This window comes from Mangifera indica, chromosome 11 (genome assembly GCF_011075055.1).
Source record: "Mangifera indica cultivar Alphonso chromosome 11, CATAS_Mindica_2.1, whole genome shotgun sequence".
NCBI lineage: Eukaryota > Viridiplantae > Streptophyta > Magnoliopsida > Sapindales > Anacardiaceae > Mangifera > Mangifera indica.
The window spans coordinates 2,520,943-2,536,423 of record NC_058147.1 but is presented as its reverse complement, the minus strand read 5'-3'; the positions used below and the strand labels follow the sequence as shown (position 1 = coordinate 2,536,423).

The window sequence follows — 15,481 nt, the reverse complement described above, 5'->3', positions numbered from 1 at the left end:
AATTTTTTTAGAAAATTAAAAAAAGTTTGAGTTTTTACATAAAAAAAATAATTCATAAAATATTGTATAACCCCTGTATCGTACAGTATAATATACTCTTAATAAATAAAAGTAAATTTTTTTTTTAAGATGAATAAATATGAATTCGTCTGCTAGAGTCCGTCACACTTACCCAAGTCTTTTGTCTGGTTTTATTACTTTTTTCAAGTTTTCTCCTAAAAAACGTATTAATCGTTTAATCAAAAAAAAAAAAAAAAAAGCGCTCATTTTAGGAGGGATGCACGTGAATAAGGTGGAGCAACGTCCCGCAGCTCTGACCAACATTCCACGTGTGGTTCAGTGATTGGTAAGAGTTGAAGGCTCGTTGTTTGAGAATGCAGTGTAAAAACCGGTCATTACCATGTAAGCTATCGACTGTTTCTCTCTCTTCTCTCTGATCAGCGGTGGCTTATCTGAAAATGTGATGTGAAGTTTTTATTTTCTTTTCTCCTTTCTCTGGGTATTGTATTGACAGTATTGTAAAATTCTGAGACTTATAATACTAATAATATTGTTTATTTATTATTGAATTTCAGATCCATATTGTTGGAAATGGGAGAAGCATGCAATGAATGCTGGAGTTGGGAAGAGGAAATATATTGAGCCATTTCAAATGTATTCATTTCATTCAATATCTGCATGCTGGTTTTGATCAGCAGCTTGTGAGTTTCAGTCAACCTTTTTCATGATGTTATTTTTACGATTAATGTCACTTAACTTGCCTTCTCTGGTACTCGGAGAAAAATTATAATTTGTCAAGCAAAGTCTAAAAGGTTCTTTTTTTCTATTTTTGGCCTTAGTTTTATTGCATTTCCTGTCTTGGATAGGAGCAGTTGTGAGTTCTTGGTATATATATTTCTAGGCATTTTATGTGTTCCTTCAAATTTACGGCTTATGCAATGTACACATTCTTTAATTTTCTTCATATATTGTACTTAATATGACATGGGTATGGGGATGTTAACCGAGCTAGTTTAATTTTGAACAGTATATTGCCTTAGTTCGAATTCTATTTATAGGATTAGACAGCATAATTGGCTTTCAATAATTAGAAGGTTTCCAAGTGAAGTAAATCAGTATATTGATAATATTTGAAGGACAAATAGATTGCTGATGAAAGTAGGGCCTCCCTCTTTACCTTGTGCTCTAGTATTGCATATCCTGCTTTCAGTGGCTGATGCCAGCCCTCCAAATAGTCTTTTATTTGATTAATTCATGCATTCTAGATGAGCTCCACTGATCGTACATGAATCTGATTGAGTTTCCTTCTTGCTCTAAGAAAGAATGCAAAGGAACAAATTCACTGAAAGTTTGTGTACTGAATAACTCGTCAAGACACTTTAAAATTTGCAAGAATCACTCCTTACCTTCATCCTTTTCCCCATCTCGAAGGGTTTTCTGAATCTTTATAATCTATGGAATTGCTGACCATCCCTGAAAAGGTTTCTAGAAATCTGAAAAAGAAGCTACTAGAAACCGTATCTCTGCAGTACATGGAGTGTAGAAGTTACAGCAATGATAATGCCTTGTACTTTAGTCATGCTTGGCCAGAATTTGTCAGAATTTATCTTCTAAAAGAGAATGATATGGTGATCATTAAGTACAATGGAGATTCACGTTTTGATGTTCTAATGTTTGATGGACAAAGCCAATGTGAGAAGGCAGCTTCTTATTTTGTAAGAAAATGTGGGTATACAGACAATATTAGGGGATGCCAAACCAAGAGAAAGCGTGGAGCAAATTCCCTGGAAGTAATTCCTACCTCCTCACACAGTGATGTTGAAGGTACTCCACTAAAGAAAACAACTAATGATGACATTAACAAAACACCAGTGGAACAACCAATTGTCTCACTAGCTTCTAGCTAAGGGATTAGGAGGGGAAATAGTTCTATTAAGCCTGTTCATACCAGGCGAAGTTTAAGAAGCAAGGCACTATTAACCAATTATGCTATGAAACTAATAGGCAAACATGGTACTCCTGTTCACCTCTTCTTCTTTTTCTTCTTCACAGCACATATAATGTTTTCATAATCATCATTGAACGAATCTCATCATACACTTTCTGAAGTTATTCTAATTTGCTGTAAAATGATGTTCAACTACTGTGTGAATGTAGACCATTTTATTATTGAATGTTTTGACTTGAGGAAACATTATTATCTGGCTGGTTTATTTGCTTGATTATTTATTTTATTTGAGCAGCAAGTAGATCAAATGTTGAGCCTACATCCTTCTGTGGAAACATGGTATCAGGCCAAAATTTCTTATCAAATGGGAGGCCTGTGTCTGTAGATGAGAAACTAAATGCTTTGCAGTGGGCAGAAGCAGCATTATCGAATGAGAACTTCTAAGTAGTCATTAAACCCGCATATGTATATGATAGATTTTTTATGGTAAATATTTTGTTCCAGACATCCATAATTTTTTAATCTTGTATACCTTATTTTATATTTTGTGGTGTTTTTTCTGGTTTCTTCAACAAGTTCCCTTTAACAATCAGAAGACCTCAGTATGGAAATGCTGATATTACATTTTGAATACTGATCATGCTTCGGTCAGGCAATTCCTGCATGGTGGATAACAAAACATCTCACTGATTTTGCATCTGAATGAAAAAACCTGACAAGTCAAATTTCAATTGTGGAAGTTTGTCTGTCGTGGAGGGCTTAGGTGGAAGAATTTTGCTGCAGATAGCAACTCGGAGAAATTTGGTGTGTGTTCCAACCAGCTAGCCTGGTAATCAAACCCGTTGTTCTCAATGTTATAATCTTTTGAGCTGTGAATGGAGCGATTCCACTGACAGACTGACCCCAGTACCCCTGGCTGCTAGTGGAAGAACTGCTATATGTAACCAGTCTATGGCAGCAGCTGGACGTTTCCATTGTTCTTGATGTTCCCTTTCGGTGTTAGCTCAGTTTCAAATAATCTTCAGTTTGCCAGCTTTTGGACTGCACTTGTAATGTTTTGTGTATTTGGCAAACTTAGGTTCTTCTACAACATTTTGTTTTGCTTTATCCTTTTATTATCACCATCTCCATTTCCCTCACTTCACATCAAGACAGAATGTCATTCCAATCCCAGGGAAGATCCAAATTTAAAAAACAATGAATCAGAGGATCATATATTATACTTTGACACTTTGTTAATTCAACCAAGTATAAGGCTAGGAGAATTGAGGACTCATGAACGATCATCCTAAATTTCTAATAACCAAGACATTTGAAAGACAATTTCCTCACGGAAAAAATATTTTTTTCTTACTAAAAGGACATTACGTAAAAGGATTGAAATCTCAAATTTAAGTTTTACTTCTGTGATTCAAATTAATTTCATACGAATTTTATCTCAACTTTATCAAACTAAAGCCCAGTTAAAAGCCTTGACCACTAGGCCTCAATTTCCCACTTTCATTCCATCATCTTTGCTTCCCTTGTATACTATTTGTTGGTAAAAATTTTCTTAGAAGTTCGCTTCGGTTGTTGCATTCTCTTTACAGTGACAAGTTTAGAAGATGCCTGTGGCTGTGAACATGAAGCGAAAACCATCATTCTTCAAGGTTCTAATTGGGGACTTCTCCAAGCAATTGGTAACTTCTTCCGACTTTTTAAAATCATTTCAGTTTCCATTTAGGGTTGTGGTGGAAGAAAGGTAAAACTGCTTTATCGTTGTCTGAGCCTTTCTTGTTTAGGAATCTTCCTTGTGTTCTGAGTTTTTCAGCTGCTCGCATCCTTTTTAAGTTCCCTACATTATTTGTTGGTTGAAAACCTCATGTGAGTCTGCCTCTGCTACTAAATCATGTGCTTTTAATCATATTTATATTTTTGGGAATAACTTAGTTATTTTTTTGGTAAGTAGAATAAATTAATATTACTTCAAGTATCTGACCTATTTGTGTGAAAGGATAATCGTTTGGGTGAGGTTGGGTGGCAGAGTAGTTTACCTTCCACTATTTTTTTGCTGTGTTGACAATTTGTCTGACTTTCAAATGTTATATTTGGTTGTTAAATTCATTTTGAAAGTAAGGCTGGATTCGATTTAATCTCGGATTGATGTTCGGCTTGAACCTTCTTGTCTCGCTGGCGACGCTGCATTGGAGCTAGTCTTGCTGGCGATTTTCTTCTTTTTCTCTGACAATTTTTTTCGGATACAAACAATTTTTCTTCCTTTTCTTATTCAGTAACTCTTCTTCTCCTCCGGTATTACTGTTCACCATTTGAGCAAGCGGAGTTTGATCTCAAACTGGCCTATTTAGATTGGTTCAGTTCGAATCCGTCCATATTTGAAAGTGTATGCTATTTTATTTCTACTTGAAGGCAGTTGTGTTACTTGTGTAACTGGAGGTAATTTTTTATTATGTAGCGTGTACCTCCTGCTATCCTTAAGTACATTAAGGGGAATCTGGTCGGAAATTGCATTCTTCGAAGTCCGACGGGGAAATTTTGGTGTGTAAATTCGGAGAAGAATGTGAATGGCACGTGTTTTAGGAGGGGCTGGCGTGAGTTTGTGAAAGATCATTCTTTAGAAGTTGGCGACTTTCTGGTTTTCAAGTACTATGGAAAATCTATGTTTAGTGTTAAAATCTATGTTTAGTGTTAAAATCTATGATAAAACGAACTGCGAGAAAGATATAGGACCTGCCAAGATGAACAATGACAATCCCAGTTTCTGCACTGAGATTGGAAATCAAAATCAAGTAAGAGACGAAATTGAAGACTCCAGCCCTCTGATTTTCAAAGCTGGCTCTGAAAGAAAACTAATTACCTCTGTGCAGGGTATGATAGATCTTGAACTTCACCTTTGCACGGTTAAAATTTTCTATAAGCTATTTCATCCAAGTCCAATCACTTCTTCTTTTTCTTTCCTCTTTCTTGGACTTGTAAGTTTTAGGGAGATGTTTAAGGTCTGGGAACAAGAAACCTGTCATTCTAGTGAACAAGCAAACAGCAAAAGCAACACTTCCATTCAAATCACAAAATTTCTGTTTTTCAACTAGGATTATGGTCAACTCCTTCTTATTCAAGAATAAATGAATAAGTGGAAGTAAAAAGGTGTCTAACACTTCTACTTATCTGTTGTTTCCTCATTGGAAACTAGAATCAGGGCTAATTTGGCACATAGTAATAATGGCAAATATTTTCCTTCTGCAGTAACAAGACATCACTTCACCTACTACTCTATTTTGCCAATGACGATAGCTTCCAGTTGTATAATGGCAAATATATCCTCCCATATGAGCTGCTGGCCATGTTTAATGTCTTTTAAGTTCTAAAAATATTGTGCAAGTTTATCTCTTTTTTGGCTTCAAATTGCAGACTATTGCAAGAGAGGCAGTGAGAGAGAAAAACCTCATGACAAAAAAGATGATAATGCTGAAGGATCCAAATGGGAGGCATGGCCTGCTAAAATATCTCTTGCTGCCGATGGTTGTATGAGTCTATCTAACGGGTGGCTTGATGTTAGCACACCAGCCTTGAAGGTTTACTATAGGAAACGTGATGAAAAGGGTAGAGAATCTACACACCAGGGAACTACTGTTGTTGGAAAGGAGAAATTGGAAATATTTCCAATTGGGAATGCCACGTGACCCAATGATCCAACTTAAGAAGGGAATATGTTATGCAAAGTATATAAGGGTGGGAGATTAGATGAGAGAGGGGAGGAAGACTTTTTGGGTTTTGATTTGGGTAGCCTTTGGTTGAAAGGGAGGTCTTTGGCTCTTCGAGTTGGGTGGGTGAATGTAAATATTGGGAATCTCCTGCTGATTTGATAAATAAAATCAAATTTCTCTAAATGATTTGCCTTCTATGTGTGTGTTTTTGTTTCTTTTGGTTGTTTTTTTGGGCTAAAATTGCTTTTTGGATCCTATCGAAGTGATATCAAAATTGATGATTTTGGGGTATGGTATCAACAAGAATGGAAGGTCATGTTGACGAATTGGAACTTGGGTACGTTGGCTTGGCCCAGCAGATGGTGACAATGTCTTCCTGTTTGGAAGACTTAGATAGGAAGATTGAGCGAAGAGACTTCCGCTTTGACACCTTGGATGGATTTATGCAAGAAATTCTGTAATGCATTTCAAACGAAGTAAAAGGAAAATCCAACAAATCAGCTCACATCTCCCTTACGATCATTATATGGGATTCAATAGTGTGATTGACTTCCATCCTGCCTAGAGCTTCCAATGTTCTTTGGTGAGGACCCATTTGGTTGGTTGGCTAAAGTTGAATAGTATTTTCAGGTCAATTGTTTAAATGAAGCAGAACAGTTGGGTTCAATCCTTTTGTGTTTTGAAGGAGCTACACTTGGATGGTTACAATAGAAAGAGATGTGCTTGTCGTTCATAGATTGGAAGAATTTCAGGAAGGCAGTGCGACAGGGACTCCAATCATCTTTGTTGGATATGCCCCATATAGAATTAATGTCTTTTAAGCAAACAACCACCATCGAGGGGTACTGAAAGCAATTCAAGTTGCTGTGAGTGCCACTCATCAACATTGAGAAAACGACGATGACTTCTAGAATTAGTTTTTGTTTTGCTTCTCTGTTGTCAAAAGTGAAGTTGGAGGTCCATGAGACTTCAACAAGGGAAAAAGTCTTGGACTGGGCACAAAAAAGTAGATTATAAGAATTGGGCTTACTTGAAGAAGAAACCCAGGCCTAATGTATGCCAACCAAGACTTATTTTACTACTTTGGTTGGATAGTATTTTATGATACACGATACACATCGTACGATCTAATATGATACCAATAGAAAACAATTCATATCCTAAGGTGTATTGAATTGATGTCGTAAGTGTATTGTACGATATGATACATATTACTAATATGAATTGATGTACCCTTTTAGAAAAGTGATGATGTGGTAGAGTTGTATCTAAGAAATTTTAATATTTTACGAGTGTTTGTGTTATTTTCTAAAATGATGATGTGATAGTTAGAATTTTCTATTATTTTGTTATTATTTTGCACAAGACATATCTTATAATACAATACAATATACGATACGAAAAATATGGTTTTTGATACATGATTGATATGTGATTCGACTATCATGAATTTAGCTATAATAAAGCTGGAAAATTTGAAACACAATCTCCTCTCAGTCGGCCAAACAATTAGTTAAAACCCAATAGTTTAAATGAAGTCCAAGCCTCCCAATAGTTTTCAAGGCCCAATAGCAACAACTCCACCTCCAGTAGTTGAAGGCAAGGATTTGAAATTAGTAGATGCTCATATTTCAGGTGGTGTTTAGAAGGTACAATAATGACTGTTGATTCAGATGAAGCTCTTACAAGTGCATGTTCAGTTTTCTCAGCATTAAGTGGGAGTTTTATACCATCAAAGGGGGTTGTGGTGCTGGAAGTGGTGTAAAGATGGTTAATCAGTTGCTTGCTAGAGTCCATATAGCATTGTTAGCTGAGGCGATTACCTTTGGTGCTTGATTGGGTCTTAATACCAGATATTTGCTTAATATCATCTCCAACAATGGGGAGTCTTGGATGTTTGAGAATTGTGGTCCACATATGTTGGACAATAAATACAAGCCTCACTTTGCACTTGATATCTTTGTGACGGATCTGGGTATTGTTACTCATGAAAGCTCTTATCAAGAAGTTGTGCTACATATTTCAGCTATTGCGCATTGTCAACTGTTATTGGCAGGCTCTGCTGCTGGCTGGGGTTGTCAAGATGATGATGGGGTGGTTAAGGTCTATGAGGCAGTTACTGGTGTTAAAATTGAAGGGCTCATGGTTAAGAAAGGAGTTTTCTTGCAATATCTGCCACCTGAGTGGCCAATAGATCCCAGTGATGACATAAAGGGACTCATTTATCACAGTTCAGAGTTCCTCGATGTCCTAGATGATGATCCAACTGGAACCCAAACTGTTCATGATACTGAAGCATTAACAGAATGGAGTTAATTAGAAGATGCCTGTGGCTGTAAACATGAAGCAAAAACCATCATTTTTCAATGTTCTAATTGGGGACTTCTCCAAGCAATTGGTAACTTATACCGACTTTTTAAAATCATTTCATTACGCATTAGGGTTGTGGTGGAAGAAAGGTAAAACTGCTTCATGGTTGTTTCATATTTAGGAATCTTCCTTGTGTTCTGAGATTGTTGGCTTGTCGCATTCTTTTTATGTTACTGTTCTCTATTTTATACATTATTTGTTGGTTGAAAACTCTCATGTGAGTCTGCCTCTGCTACTAGACCATGCGTTTTTATGATTATTTTTTTAGGAATAATTATTATAAGTATTTGACCTATGTGTGTAAAAGGATAATAATTTGGGTGAGGTTGAGTGGAGTGTAATAATTATGAAATTGGCCTAAAATTAGTACTAGGGAGGGTAATTTCCCTTCCACAATTTTTTGTTTGTCTTGGCGGTTGATCTCACTTTCAAATGTTATATTTGTTTGTTGAATTCATTTTGAAATTATATGATATTTTTATCTCTCCTTGAAAGGCTGTTGTGCTGAGGTAATTTTTGATTATGTAGCCTATACCACCTGCATTCCTTAAGTATTTTAAGGGGAATTCAGTTGGAAATTGCGTTCTTCGAAGTCCAACAGGGAAATTTTGGTGTGTAAAAATGGAGAAGAATGTGAGTGGCACGTGTTTCGGGAGTGGCTGGCTTGACTTCGTGAAAGATCATTCTTTAGAAGTTGGCGACTTTATGGTTTTCAAGTACTATGGAAAATCAATGTTCACTGTTAAAATCTATGATAAAACCAACTGCGAGAAAGATATAGGACCTGCCAAGATGAACAATGATAATCCCAATTCCTGCTCTGGGAATGGAAATCAAAATCAAGCAAGAGATAAAATCGAAGACTCAAACCCTCTGGTTTTCAAAGCTGGCACTGAAAGAAAACCAATCACCTCTGTGCAGGGTATGAAAAATCTCGAACTTCACCTTCTCACAGTTAAAATTCAATTTTCTATAAGTTTTTTCATCCAAGTTGGATCACTTTTCTTTTTCTTGTATGTTTTAGGGAGTTATTTAAGGCCTAGGAAGAAACCTGTCGTTCAAGTGGACAAGCAAACAACAAAAGCAACACTTCCATTCAAATCAGAGAATTTCTGTTTCAGATCAACTTGGACTGGGTCTCACAAATATAATATGGTGAGCTCCTTCCTATTAAAAAATTAATGAATAGGTGGAAGCAGAAAGATGCATAACACTTCTTATTTGTTGTTTCCTCATTGGAAACTAAAATCAGGGCTAATATTGGCATGTAGTAATCATAGCAAATATTTTCCTTCTGCAGTAATGAGACATCACTTCACCTACTATATTTTGCTCGTGACCATAGCTCCAGCCTGTAATGGCAAATATTTCCTCCCATATGAGCTGCTGATCATGTTTATTATGTTATATAAATATGTGTGTAAGTTTATATCATTTTTTGCTTCAAATTGCAGACTATTCCAAGCGAAGCAGTGAGAGAGAAAAACCTCATGACAAAAAAGATGGTAATGCTACTGGATCCAAATGGGAGGTCATGGCCTGTTAAACTATATCCTGCTAGAGATGGCCGTCTGTATCTATCGAAAGGGTGGTTTGATTTTTGTCGAGGAAATAAGATAGCAACAGGTGACACACTTGTTTTTGAGATCACACAGGAAACTGCAATGCAAGTTCATGTATTCCGAGCCAAAGAAAAGGCAGTACCCTTTCAATCCAGAGTATTTTATCCTGTCAAGGTCAAAAAGATTGAACCTGAATGACTGTCAAAAATTGCAAGGACGTCTTGATTATCAGTATCTAGCAGTTTACTGTAAGTTTGTAGGTGTAGATATTTCCTTGTTTCGTTCAATGTTGAACAACTTCCAATTCCCACTCAGTCTTTTGCCTCTTTTGTGTAATCAATTCTCCTAAGAAGTTTCAAATGGGTTGAAATGTTGTTAGTTCTGGGAAAATCCTTTGTTGAACACAGAATGTTTAGTGTTCATAAAGTGAATCCGACTGTTAACTAAATTAAAGTTATTGACGCTACAACTACTTCACTAAATTGGAGGTGGGATGGAAAGCTAATTTGTTCGCAGTTGATTGCTTTTTCTGTGTTTCAAGTTAATTTCTAATCTAATTGGATTGTGTTACATAAAATAATTAACATTACCTACAAGTCCTAATTTAAACCCCCTTTCTTTAGGGGTCTTTAACCCTTTTGTCATTATTTTTATATCGTGAAAACTTTACTTAAATCAATTTTTTTTTTGGACTGATCCGAATATTCTAAGTTACTGAAACTTAAACCATTTGATATATTATCCGTATTCCCCTTTTATGCTGCTTATCCCCTGTAATTTTTTGCCATATTTACTTTCTTCTAAATGTAAAGCTTTGTCAACCAACCATAACTTGTCTATCTTATCCAAACCCGCATCTTAAAATGCACTGTTATCCTTTGCACGGTCTGCCCTTGGTTGCGACTTCTCGGTCTACGACACAGGTAATCAATTCGTAACACTTTTTTCTTTATAATTTTCAATATTTACCTGCGTCTAATGGGCATGAGTTAGATTGATACATAGTTTTCTGTATGAATTTTTTAGTTTTAGATTGTGGGCATAACAGATATGGCGACATCAGCAGTTCTTTCTCCAGCAACAGTCACCAGTGCCATGGCTAGGTGCGGCAGCAGAACCCAGAAGAGGATGAAGAAGACGGTGTATCTGAATGGATTGAATTCTTATGGAGGTCTTAAAGCGCACAATAAGGTGGTGTCTCTCGGCCTACCACTGTGCACTGAGCAGTGCTTCGCAAATGTTGTGATCTCGCTCAACTCAAAGTCCAACAGAAGAGGTGGCGGCGCACTTTCTTCCACATGCGATGCCGCTTCTGAGATATTCAGGATTGCTGCCATCATGAATGGGCTTGTTCTGATTGGGGTTGCGGTTGGCTTCGTTCTTCTGCGAATTGAAGCATGGTTGGAAGAATCTGAGTGACTATTCTTCTCTGCAATGTTCATTTCATTTGTTTTGCTGTAAATCAAGTATGCATGGAAACTTATTTTAGTCTTTCGCGGTAAATTTATTCCTTAAGCTACATTACTCATGATATTACATGTCGATTTCAAGATTTTAACCAAATAAAATGAGAAGAATCCCCCGGGAACATCAAGCTTAATGTGGAGACTCGGGGCTCCCAAATGTACATGTTGTAAGGCAAAGGCTAAATCCAATGTTTTCATAATTATCACAATCCGATTGAAAGGACAGTACAATCCATCCAACAGTAAGACTGATAATTAGATTGATTAACTGTTTTAAAATAACATTTTAATTAATTTTGTTTAAATTATTATAAAATATATAATTTAAATTATTTTAAAAACAAAGTAAACTTGATTTTATGATACATATATGTCCTTAAAATTAATAGATGAATACTTAAATTCAAGTTTCAATGATTTTTTTTTTTTCAAAATTGATTTTTTGATGTCGAATAGATTAAACCCAATTGTTTACCCCCTCCAACGAACAATTCAAACAGTTCAATTTGATCCAATCCATTCTAATCTGCTCTAACCTAAAAAATGGTTTCAAACTAATCAAAACTGTTTTAGCTCATAGGTCTCAATTCAATCGGCCAGACCTGCAAGTCCAGTTATCAAAACCATGGGCTACACATCTTTCATCCCAAAACTTACATGAATTTAATTATTTGGGTAGATCAAAGAAATTTCTATATAAGTTGGTAATTAAGAAGGTTAGATACATCATAAACTAAAACTTTAATGTGAAATTAAAACAAAAGCCATTGCCGTCACATGGGGAAGATTGATTGGAATAGGCCCTCTAAAAGAGGATCAAGCTGCCGGAAGAACATTGCCTCAGAAGAAAATGGTGGGCTACCTCATGTAGATGGTCTCTGACAAGCCGCAAAAAGCTGCCAACTAATGAAAGCCATCATCAAAGAGGTAAAAAGTTCAAAGCCAACCACCTTTGGGAATTGCCAGCCCATTCCTCGCCTCAGATAGCTGCAAAAGGCATTTATCAGAATCAATGAAGTAAATATAGATATTATCACAACATGCATTAACCAGTGCGGATCTCATAAATCAGACGACAAGAAATACGATATACAATCTGATGAAGTTAACCAAGCCTGGGTAAAAGTTACAGAAATAATTTAATCTGGAGACCTAACATAACATAAAGCCCTTGAGTTCCTACTTTTTAAAGTTGATTTGACTTAAGTAATATCATCCAAATTCAGTGAGTCCCAAAAAAACTCAGAGAATCAAAATAAGATAGAGCTTTTGTTATGATAAGTAATGATTTAGTGAAGAAGGTTGAAATGGAGACCTTGTAATGGAAGGCATGGTTGCCACAATTCCTGCACATGCATATATTATAGGAATTAATGTCTTGGGTTTGTTCTTGCGAAGCCACATCAAAGATCCTAATGCAGCAAGGGATATGCTCAACACCTGAATACAGAACCCATGACAAGATGCATCACTCTGGAGTACAAAGCCAAAATTCCATGGAACTACTTAACCCACTAAAGTATTGCTAAAATTTCCATGCTATAATCAGTGTGAATGGAACTTCTATCCATCAAGGGATATAAACATACCAAATTTGCATTAGCCTCTAGGCCTTGCAAAATGTAATCCCAAGTAAATTCCAGTCCTCTAGCACCCACCCAAAGTGGTGCTAATCTATGAAGTACAGAATCTGCAAAAGCCCACCCTGGCAACAATGGGAAAGAAACTTTCATAATGTTATTGAAGATTAAAAAAATGGTTTAAGAAGTCCATACAAATAGAACGAGGAAGCTAATTTACCAATGATATAACATTCTGTCGATAGAAAAAAGGTATAAAAATGCAATATGTTGGCATTGCTGACTTCCAAACAGTTTAGTTATATCACAAACTTAACGAGCATGAAGCTACAATCTATCATCTCTAACACATATTATGTTTTAAGAGGACAATATAGATAATGAATATGCATAGTATATCAGTGAATACAACTAAAAGTCTTTTTTATTATCCATATCATGCATAAAAATTTTGATGAAATTTTGAATGCTTAGGAGAACTGAGCTTCCCTGCTCGATCATCTCTCTCTCTCTCTCACGGGTATGATTTTCCTTTTGGTTGCTCAAAAAATGTAACTTAAAATATTGGGAAATAAAAACTTGTGAAACTGATCTTGTTGAATTATACTATTTCCCTGCCTATAGAGCAAAAAGAGAGAGCACAGAAGAAATTCTGAAAGCAGTACCTTCTTTATTAATATATATCATAAATAGAGGGTAATATAATTATTTAACTTTTTTTTGGGTATTGCAAAGAGATAGAACATAAAAAATTGAAATTCAAACAAAATGCAACTAAATATAGCTTTACTCACCAAGCCCAACAGCTTGAAATTTATGATTCTGAGATATGTTCCTGTGGGTCAACTGGGTCAGGGCAAAGTAGAGACCAGCAACATCTATAAAACCGATTAGTGCTTTCAAAAGTTCCTGCAGATAAATGGTCACACATTTTATGATGATCAAATTGTTGTAAAGTAATCCACCAGAAAATAAAACAAGCATATCTCGATAAACATGAAATCGATTCAATGCTGATTTAAGGAAGTTGCTAGATAGGATTTTATAAGATATACTCAGAAGGAATAAGACTAACTGACTGTCATTTTATTAACATTTGGTTTACATGCTATGCAAAGTTGGAAATTAGCTCTAACATTCATAGTAAACGCATATCTAGAGGACCAGCAAACCCAATTCTATGAATCAAAGAGAAATATTGACAGTAAATTTTTTCAACCAAGTTCACCGAGTAAGGATATTCATGAAACAACTTGTCAACATTTCCCACTGAAGAATAGCTTTGCTTCAACATAGCATAAACTAACAAGGTTCAATGGAACAGCAGGAAACAAATAAGTGCGCAAGGAATTCGAAATCACAAATTCTATTCTTGAAAATCATATAACAACTTCCATTCTATTATTTTGCAATAAATGAAAATCAGACAATTAAAGATGAAATAACAGCAATACCTGATATGGATCAAAGCTGTCACTCTCTGATACCTTAAGAAACGTGGCCAAACAAACAAGCTGCCATCAAGGATGTCAATTAGTTTTAGTAAATGCAAAACTTAGCTAAAATAAATCAATTTATGTAATGAACTAACCTTAACCAAAGCTGTTCCTAAATAAACAAGAGCGGCTTTAACAGAAGTACCAAGTGTATCATACTCAGATCTACACATATGAATTAAATTAGCTAGATAAATAAAGTTTACAGATCCAAAAATAATTCAAACAACAAAAATTGGAACTCGAACATCACCCAAAAGGAAAACGTACAATGGCGTAGCGGAGTAGTAGACGGCGTGAGGACCGAAAGTAAGAATCGCACAGTTGAAAAAGTGGAAAACCGTCATCTTTGCTTTAGCTTTTCTCGCTGTTGCTCTAATTTGCAGCGAAGTTACAACAACGACTAAAGCGAGAAAGAGAGGGAGTTAGGAGCCGAGTAGAGATCGATGATTAAGTCGGATCTAATTACTTGGGCCTGGACCGGTTTCAAGCCATCGGGTCGAATAGAGTATTTGAGCCTCAGTCTTGAACTAGATTGATGTTAGCCCAAAGACTGTATCTGGGCCTTAGTCCTGCACTTGTGTATTGGTATTTTTTTTTTTTTTTAACTTGGTACTTACCATGCGTGTATATTTGGGTATCATGATTAGGGGTATGAGCAATACTATGTGTACTCACTTTAGGTACACAAATATATATACACTCGTATGTGTCATCATATGATTGATTATTGTTTTATTCTTAATTCAAAATCATCCAATCACAGGATGACACATATAAATGTGTACACATTTGTGTACCTAAAGTGGGTACACATAGTTTTATTGTTAGGGGTATACACAGTTTAGTTTGATACTGTTAAAGACATTTTTTAAACCAAACTAAAAAATACATTTCAGATAAATTTTAAATCAAAACAAACCATTTTAGATTTCAAACAAAAAACGAAACTGAAAAAATTCGGTTTGAGTCTATTAATAATAATTCATTTTCAAATATTTTGTACTTAATAAATAAAAATTAAATTATAATTATCTAGGATATGAATTAAATATATAAAATAAATATAAAGTGACAATATATATATATATATATATATATATATATATATATATATATATATATATATATATATATATATATATATATATAAATGTACATCTAATTGTTTATTAAATTTTTTTTGTTAAATACGGTTATATATATATGTAATCAAAAAATGTGATTTACAATTTGAATGTTTTGGCCGGATTTTACAGTTTAAATTAAATTACTATATACTTATTAATGATAATATGTTACTGTACGATCAAATAATTTTAAATTAACGATATATTATCATTGATACTCGAATGGAT

At 35.2% G+C, this 15,481-nt stretch overlaps 4 protein-coding genes across 6 annotated transcripts; 3 read left to right on the top strand and 1 right to left on the bottom strand.

Annotated features, from left to right (window-relative positions):
- The first annotated feature begins 591 nt into the window (after positions 1–591).
- LOC123229619 (B3 domain-containing protein REM16-like) lies at positions 592–2,235 on the top strand. The gene is given in 3 exon segments (XM_044655543.1): positions 592–637; positions 640–701; positions 1,455–2,235. Coding segments are annotated over 3 exon segments (561 nt in total). The 3' UTR covers positions 1,908–2,235.
- Positions 2,236–3,367: 1,132 nt separating this feature from the next.
- On the top strand, positions 3,368–10,096 carry LOC123229339 (B3 domain-containing protein Os01g0723500-like). 3 transcript variants are annotated; one of them, XM_044655105.1, is made up of 5 exons: positions 3,368–3,627; positions 5,354–8,047; positions 8,548–8,941; positions 9,044–9,174; positions 9,474–10,096. In XM_044655105.1, exons 2-5 carry the CDS (start codon positions 7,973–7,975, stop codon positions 9,777–9,779), a joined length of 906 nt encoding a protein of 301 aa, XP_044511040.1. In that variant the 5' UTR covers positions 3,368–3,627; positions 5,354–7,972; the 3' UTR covers positions 9,780–10,096. The 3 variants fall into 3 exon arrangements, with proteins under 3 accessions (XP_044511040.1, XP_044511037.1, XP_044511039.1); XM_044655104.1 differs by lacking the exon at positions 3,368–3,627 and adding an exon at positions 4,633–4,813; XM_044655102.1 differs by lacking the exon at positions 5,354–8,047 and having other exon boundaries at positions 3,374–3,627.
- A 247-nt stretch (positions 10,097–10,343) lies between these two features.
- On the top strand, positions 10,344–11,112 carry LOC123229340. The gene is made up of 2 exons (XM_044655106.1): positions 10,344–10,504; positions 10,608–11,112. Exon 2 carries the CDS (start codon positions 10,632–10,634, stop codon positions 10,998–11,000), a length of 369 nt encoding a protein of 122 aa, XP_044511041.1. The 5' UTR covers positions 10,344–10,504; positions 10,608–10,631; the 3' UTR covers positions 11,001–11,112.
- Positions 11,113–11,717: 605 nt separating this feature from the next.
- On the bottom strand, positions 11,718–14,553 carry LOC123228919 (transmembrane protein 147). The gene is made up of 7 exons (XM_044654421.1): positions 14,394–14,553; positions 14,219–14,288; positions 14,082–14,141; positions 13,422–13,536; positions 12,637–12,752; positions 12,363–12,487; positions 11,718–12,034 (listed from the first exon to the last, which is right to left on the bottom strand). Exons 1-7 carry the CDS (start codon positions 14,468–14,470, stop codon positions 11,911–11,913), a joined length of 687 nt encoding a protein of 228 aa, XP_044510356.1. The 5' UTR covers positions 14,471–14,553; the 3' UTR covers positions 11,718–11,910.
- Positions 14,554–15,481: the final 928 nt, after the last annotated feature.

Bases quoted from the DNA above. Each gene is read 5' to 3' on its own strand.
- LOC123229339 (XM_044655105.1), top strand. From the start codon at position 7,973: ATGCCTGTGGCTGTAAACATGAAGCAAAAACCATCATTTTTCAATGTT. The intron at 8,048-8,547 runs GTAACTTATACC...TTGATTATGTAG, and splicing joins GGGACTTCTCCAAGCAATTG to CCTATACCACCTGCATTCCT. The intron at 8,942-9,043 runs GTATGAAAAATC...TGTATGTTTTAG, and splicing joins ACCAATCACCTCTGTGCAGG to GGAGTTATTTAAGGCCTAGG.
- LOC123229340 (XM_044655106.1), top strand. From the start codon at position 10,632: ATGGCGACATCAGCAGTTCTTTCTCCAGCAACAGTCACCAGTGCCATG.
- LOC123228919 (XM_044654421.1), bottom strand. From the start codon at position 14,470: ATGACGGTTTTCCACTTTTTCAACTGTGCGATTCTTACTTTCGGTCCT. The intron at 14,289-14,393 runs GTACGTTTTCCT...TCATATGTGTAG, and splicing joins TACTACTCCGCTACGCCATT to ATCTGAGTATGATACACTTG. The intron at 12,488-12,636 runs GTATGTTTATAT...TTCTGTATTCAG, and splicing joins TAGAGGCTAATGCAAATTTG to GTGTTGAGCATATCCCTTGC.